The sequence below is a fragment of the Fukomys damarensis genome, unplaced genomic scaffold (assembly GCF_012274545.1).
Source record: "Fukomys damarensis isolate Sample0158 unplaced genomic scaffold, DMR_v1.0_HiC HiC_scaffold_17, whole genome shotgun sequence".
NCBI lineage: Eukaryota > Metazoa > Chordata > Mammalia > Rodentia > Bathyergidae > Fukomys > Fukomys damarensis.
In genome coordinates this window covers 19174629-19181516 of record NW_022900929.1, presented here as the reverse complement: position 1 = coordinate 19181516, position 6888 = coordinate 19174629, and the positions used below count along the sequence as shown (strand labels likewise).

The 6888-nt window shown below is 40.3% G+C and overlaps 1 protein-coding gene across 8 annotated transcripts in view; it reads right to left on the bottom strand.

Moving 5' to 3' along the window:
- Gtf2i (general transcription factor IIi) overlaps nucleotides 1–6888 on the bottom strand; it is a 74413-nt gene that overhangs the window by 27516 nt on the left and 40009 nt on the right. For all 8 annotated transcript variants that reach the window (XM_010619041.1, XM_010619043.1, XM_019206758.1 and 5 more), the window contains 3 exons: nucleotides 6684–6794; nucleotides 5081–5146; nucleotides 1513–1696 (listed from right to left, as the gene is read on the bottom strand). In XM_010619041.1, the coding sequence (XP_010617343.1) occupies nucleotides 1513–1696; nucleotides 5081–5146; nucleotides 6684–6794 (361 nt within the window). The remainder of the gene's footprint in view (nucleotides 1–1512; nucleotides 1697–5080; nucleotides 5147–6683; nucleotides 6795–6888) is intronic.

Here is a 6888-nt window from a genome sequence, read left to right as displayed (position 1 = left end):
AAAAAAAAAAAAAAAAAAAAAAAGTCAAAGAGGGCCAGGGATTTAGCTCAGCAGTCCCACTGCCTGCTTCATAAGTGCAAGGTCCCAAGTTCAACCCCCGGTACCAAAAAAAAAAAAAAAAAAAAAAAAAAAAAAAAAAAAAAAAAAAAAAAATCAGAACATTCATCTTGGGCCAGGAATTTGGCTCAGTGTTTCCACTACCTGCCTTGCAAACACAAGGGCCTTAGTTCGATCCCCAGTGCAAAAAAAAGAAAGAAAGAAAAAAAAAGTCAAAGAGAAAAACTATCAATGAGCTATCACCAGGAGGAGTTTAGAAAAGAACATCAGCAGTACTGGACTAGTGCTAATGCTGTAACTTGCAGACAGGGGCTGACTGGGGCTCGTTCCTCAACAAGGCTCTGTGGAACGTGCTTGCCCACTCCCATCCCTAGCACCCAGATATTGCATGGTAACAGAACCAGACACCAGAAAGACACTAAGTGGAGACTCCAGGAAAAATCAATTCCACTCCTGTCATCTGTGAAGGGGTGTGTGCTGGGTGCAGTGGTGCACACCGGTAGTCCTAACTGCTTGGGGAAGTTGAGGCAAAAGGACAGCTTGAGTCCAGGAGTTTGGGGCCAGCCGGGACAACACAGGGAGAACTCATCTCAAAAACCAAAGAGGTGGGCCGGGGATTTAGCTCAGTGGTTCTGCCAACTGCCTTGCAAGCGAAAGGTCTCAAGTTCGATCCTTGGTACCCAACACCCCCCCAAAAAAAACCCAGAAAGGTATTTGTTTCTGTTATTGGGTGCAGGGTTGTTGGGCTCAAACCTGAAACTTCATGCAGGCTGGGCACACACTGTACCATTGGACCACACCCACAATCCTAAAAGGCATTTCCTCAAAAATGCAAAACACCTGCAACAAACAAATTGAGGAAAATCCTAGGAAATCAATCTTCAGTTGAAACAGATGCAAGCAATGTAGGAACTAATTTAGAAGGAAAACTTAATTCAACAAAACCACTCAGTCAATAATATAGAATTAAAAACTTGAAATTACTTTCCCCCAGTGTTAAGTACTTGCCAATGGGCAAATGAATAAAAATCTCTCATTTTCTCTAGAACAGAAATGGATAAAATGGTTTTATCCATTTGTTTTTTTTTATATATACCACACAGGAAAGAGTGCAAACAGTTGAGTAGCTGCTCTGTGCAATGCTGGGTTCAATCCTTGGTACCACCAAGAAAAAAAAATTCAGACCAAAAATGCCAGAAAATGACACGGTGCTACCTTCTTTAGCATAAGAAGCAGAAAATAGTAAAGGAAAACAACAGTTAAATAGGCCATCAGGTACAGATAGGTGTTCATGCTTCAAAAGCCAACACACATTACAATGAGGCAAGTAAAAATACACATAATAACCCAAACTTTCAAATATAGCCCTAGTGGCCAATGAATGTTTATCAACAATATAAAAGATGCACTGATCAGAACAAAGACAAGAAGCCAGTAAGAGTCCATGAGCCTTACTTCTTAATCACAAAACGAATCCTTTCCTTTGCAAGCAATATTCTCTCAAGGCGAGGAATTCCGTATGTAGATGGCCTTCTAAAAGGAATTCCTTCGGGAAGTCCTTCAACATAAAGATCTTCCACATGAGACTGGAAAAGAGGGTATGGGATCGTCACCGGACCTTTGGCTTTTATAGCTTGAGCTTTAAGGATAGAAAGAGAAAAGGATTATCATTAAAGACAAAGTTTAAAAAAAAAAAAAAAGACAAGGTCTAAGCACACTTCGGAGAAAAGAACAATAACTGAATGTGCACTGCTCTTATATCTTTACTCCTGATTTTGTAATTGAATCAAAAGAAAAATGATACACAAAAACACCAAAGACCACAGCATTCCTGTTTACTGGAACCTGCATGAAATAACCCATTAATTTAAGGCAATATAGATAGAAGAGAGACTCTTAGTGAAATCTAAAACTATATCATCAAGGAAGAAAAACATACCACTTAATACATATTATATATTAAAACATAAACATTAGTATAATTTTTATTGGTTTTGTCAAAGGATTTCTCATAACGAACAACAGAAGGGGAAGATTTTCTTGAATGGCAAAATTTCTACTAATATTATTTACCCAACAGTAAAATAAACCAACAGGGTTGTAAAAAGACCAGCCTGGAAGCTACGAACAACCAAAAATACTGTGGCTATGTCCACCACCCCAAGAGCTGCAGTTTTTTGCTGGTATTTTGTATAAAAATCAACTTGCTAAATATCAATACAGTATTTGTATTATTTCAAGTGTACTCCACTACACATTAACACGGGTTAGATTTGAAAACCTCCCTTTGCTAATATACTAAATCTGAATATCTTTTTTTTTTTTTTGAGGCAGGGTCTCACTTTGTAGTTGAGACTGAGCTGGAACTCACTATGTAGCCCAGGCTGGTCTTGAAATCACAGCGATCCTCCTGCCTCAGCCTCCCAAGTGCAGGGATTACAGGCATGCACCACCACACCCGGCTTTTGAATATTATTTTAATATTACAGTGGGAATATCTTCTGCTAAGGAAAGTACCATTAAATTTGCTTTGAAATTTCAAAATATGAAGATTATTATAACTCCACAGAAACTTGTACACATTTTATCTACAAAACAATCTAATTATACTCAAAACAAAAGCCACAAAACATTGGCTTTGCTTTATGAGAAGCATAAATTTATAAAACTGTTGTAATACTAAATTATTTTTACTCAGACTACCAAATTTAATAAAAAATATAAATAGCAAGCGTTTATGTATTTATGAGCCACACATTATGTGAAGTACTTCATTACCTCATCAGATGTTCAGAACTTAACAACCATTTCACAAAAGAAAGCTTGAGAGGCCGAGGGTACAGTTCAGTGGTAGAGCCCTTGCCTGACATGTGCAAGGCCCTGGGTTCAACCCCAGAACTGCCACCAAAAAGTATAAAAGGCTCAGAGAGAAAAAGACATGGCCATTCGGTCCCAGTGATCTTCCCATTTACTTACATTTTATTCTTATTTTTATTTGTGTTTTTTTTTTTTTTTTTGAGACAGAGTCTTGCTATGTAGGGCAGGCTAGCTTTGAACTCATTACATGGCCTCAGGTGATCTCAAATTTTTCATCTTCTTGCCTCAGTCTCACATGTGCTTATAGGCACGTGCCACCATGGCCAGCTCAGCCTGTGTCCTTATCAACATGTTACAGTGTTTTCATTTCGCATGGTATATTGTGCACTTTTTTTTTTTTTTTTGCTTTCAAATAGGTCTTTAAACCAGGGTGGTGGAACACACCTATAAACCCATCACCTGAGTTCAAGGCCAACCTGGGCTGCTCAGTGAGTCTGTATCTCAAAAACAAAACAAAAAGAACAATTAAAAGCACAAAGTCAGGTGTGGTGTCCCCCACCTGCAATCCCAGTACTTGGGAGGCTGAGGCAGGAGAGAATCACCACAAGTTCAAGGCCAGCCTGTGCTAAATAGTGAGTAAGGGGCCAATCTAAACTACATAAAAAGATACTATCTCAAAAAACTGGAGAAACAGCTGTGGGTGTAGCTCATTGGCACTGCACCAACCTGGCAAGTGCAAGGTCCTGAGTTGGATCCCCAAGAGGTATGTGGGGGGGGGGTGTTACACAGACCAACTCTCAAAAAACCAACACAACCAAACACTAAGGTTAAAAAAAAGCATAGCCCCCCCAATACACACACACACACACACACACACACTAATGAAGAGTGGGAGGAAATTTAATAGAACTTTAAGGAAAGAATGGAAAATATTATGGAAAAGTAAGTAAATTTACTCTAATTGTAGATTTTCAACGAGGGCTAAGGTTATCCATGGTAATGAAATAAATGATAAATGAAACTCTGCTAGTCTGTAGAACTAATATGAACTACAAGAAAGGAGGAGAGGGAGGCAGGCAGATGGATAGATGGACTGATGGATGGACAGACAGATGGAAGGATGGTCCCATGGGGCTGGGATGTGGCTCAGAGGTAGAGCACTGCCTGGAGCACTGGTGGTGAATTTATAGCATGTTTGTTTTCACTGAAAGCTCTAAAAGGTTCACAGTCACTGGCCCAGAGTATGCAAGGCCCTGGCTTCATACCCACTGGAGCAAACAAAACAAATGTCCAAGCTGACCTTGGATTAACCTCACTACAGTTTATCAGCTCAAAACATCTCACTTAAATTTAACAATGCAATATAGCACTTCAATAATTATATTTACAAGCAAAATTTCTATGTACCAAGCCAAGCCCAGTGGCCCAGTTAGTCAGAGGTTGAGACAGGAGGATGCCTGAGCACTGGAGTTCAAGGCTAACTCCGGCAACAAAGGACATCTTGCCTTGAAAATCTATGTATTGCAGAATCGTACAATTTGTCAGTCAATTGCAAAGAGTCACCTAAATAAAAAAAGGTAAAATGTGATGTTTTAAAATGACTCTTGGTATTTTTTTTTTGGTACAGGGAATCAAACTCAGGACTTGTGCTTGAGGAGCAAGTGTGGCACCACTGAGGTAAATCCCCAGCCCCAACCAACTGTTGGTATTTTTAGGTATTTGATGTATATCATTGGGTACTAGTAAGAAATTGCTTATTTATTTCATCAGGAAGGCAGCTATAGGATAGAATGGAAAAATAAAAGGGTAAGGAAATTAAAATTTAACTTAAACTCAGTTTTATATCAAGGGTAGAGGGGAAAAAAAGGGCATCTCAGTAAATAATGGATTTAACCCAGCAGATTGAGAGAAACTACTAGTTATCTTCAAACAAATCTCCAATGCCCAAGATTTACAATATATACTACAATTCCAATACGCTTGCTGAAAATCTAAAAGAACTGCTTACTAATTACAGAAAGAGAAAATTCCCTTATCTTGTGGTAATCTGGAAACACCACCTCTGATATTCATACCCCATGAATGACCATAAGCCACGATTCTCTGGCAGATCTGGATTGAACTGTTCACACTGCCTTGCAATGATGACCAATGACTCCCATTGCTTAAATGCTTATGAAAAAAGAATTCTCCAGTTTAAACATACCATATTTCCTTTCAAACAACTCTTCAACTTGTTTACGTAGATCAGTAATTCGAGCGTTCCATTTTTCTACAAAGTGAGAGAAAGTTAATTCTTAGTACACGAGTCCCTGAGTAGGAACTGGCATGTTCTTTAGCTGACCCACTTCTAATGAGGCTTGTTTTCCAAGATCTCCAAATACCATTGGCCTGTCTCAGTCCACGTAACTTTACTGCTTTTTGAAGTGCTTTTCCCTTTCTAATGGTTAGAATTATTTCCAGAGGAGATTCTGAAATGTTTTATTGAGGTTTACATTTAAAAACACTTCACACTGAGTACTTTTTATTTCTTTAAAGCAAGGGGCCAGGAAAGACCAGTCAAATTAAACACTGCAAAACAGTGGCAAACATCTGGAATCCTAGGACTTGGAAGGTTGAGAAAGGAGGATCTTAAATTTGAGCCCAGCCTGGGAAACTTAACAGTGACCTATTTCAAAAAATAAAAAGGGGAAGGCACCTAATACATACATACTGAGTATGGATGGATAGATTGCAGGATCCCAGGAATTTGTCAACCGGTACCCATTTCTCAATCCCTCTCCTCGGGCCAGCGAAAGTCCTAGGGCTTTAGGGTTAAACTAAAGGTTTTATGTCTAGCTATTAGAAAGTACCATCTCTGACCAGACTCTTGGTTGGGAGAGCACCGTGTGGTCTTTGTAACAAAAGTGCTAATATGATTGTCCTTTCCAAAGCAGGACCTACCCAACGTAGATCTCATAAGGTTAAGAGTCTCAGGCTTGTGGGGAACGGTGGCGCATACTATAATCCCAGCGCTCACGAGGATGAGGCAGAAGGATGCCAGAAGTTCCAGGCAATCAGAGTGAGTTCAAGGCCAGCCTGAACTACATAGTGAGACCCTGCCTCTAAATAAATAAATTAATAAACTTACTTATTTTTTAAAAGGACTAGGATATAGCTCAATGCAAAGGCCCTGGGTTCAATCCTTAGTACCATTAAAAAAAAAAATTGGCACAAAAAGGAGGTCTCCAGGCATCATTTAGGAGTTGTGTGGAAGTAAGATGTTACAGGAATGCAGCCGCAACTCCTAACAGAATGCTGGAGAATACGAGCATGCACAAGCTTCTGTCCATGCAAATATAACTGGGACCTAGCAGCTGAGCCTGTAGCTCAGTGTGTCCAAAGCCCTGGGTGCAATCCCCAGCACTGGGAAAGAAATGAAAGAAAGAGAGAAAAAAGAAGTTATATTTATTCAAACTATTCTATTTGGGCCCTTAACTGGGTGTATTAACATGTAGGGGCTAGTAGATTAATAGCTAGTAGTGACATAAAAATGAACATCAGTCTGTGGAACTGGTCTTAAGTAAAAGACTTATTATTAATGCTAAGAAAAATGACTGCATTACTAATTCACTGACACTGACTGAGTGCAGTTCATTTAATCAGAAGCAGAAGATACAATGGTTGAGGCTTCCAGCCAGTCAACCCAGCTAGGTGTAAACACTGGCTACACCACCCCCTGGAACCGCACCAGTCTATCCGACCCACAGCACTGTCCCTGCCACGAAGGCTGCAGCTGCCCTGAGTCAGGGCTCCCCAAGAGCACCTACCAAAGTTGAACTCCCGCACTTTTCGCTTCCCGGCATTGGCAGGCTCTGGGACTGGGGGAGGCGGCGGCTCGTTGCTCTTTGGTCTCTTGGTAGGTGGAGAGTAATCATCATCTTGAGAGAGAAAACCGTCATTACTGGAGGACAGGGTGAGTGGGTGACGCAGCCACAGGCGCAGGACACTAAGGGCTGGCTCCACACTGTCCTA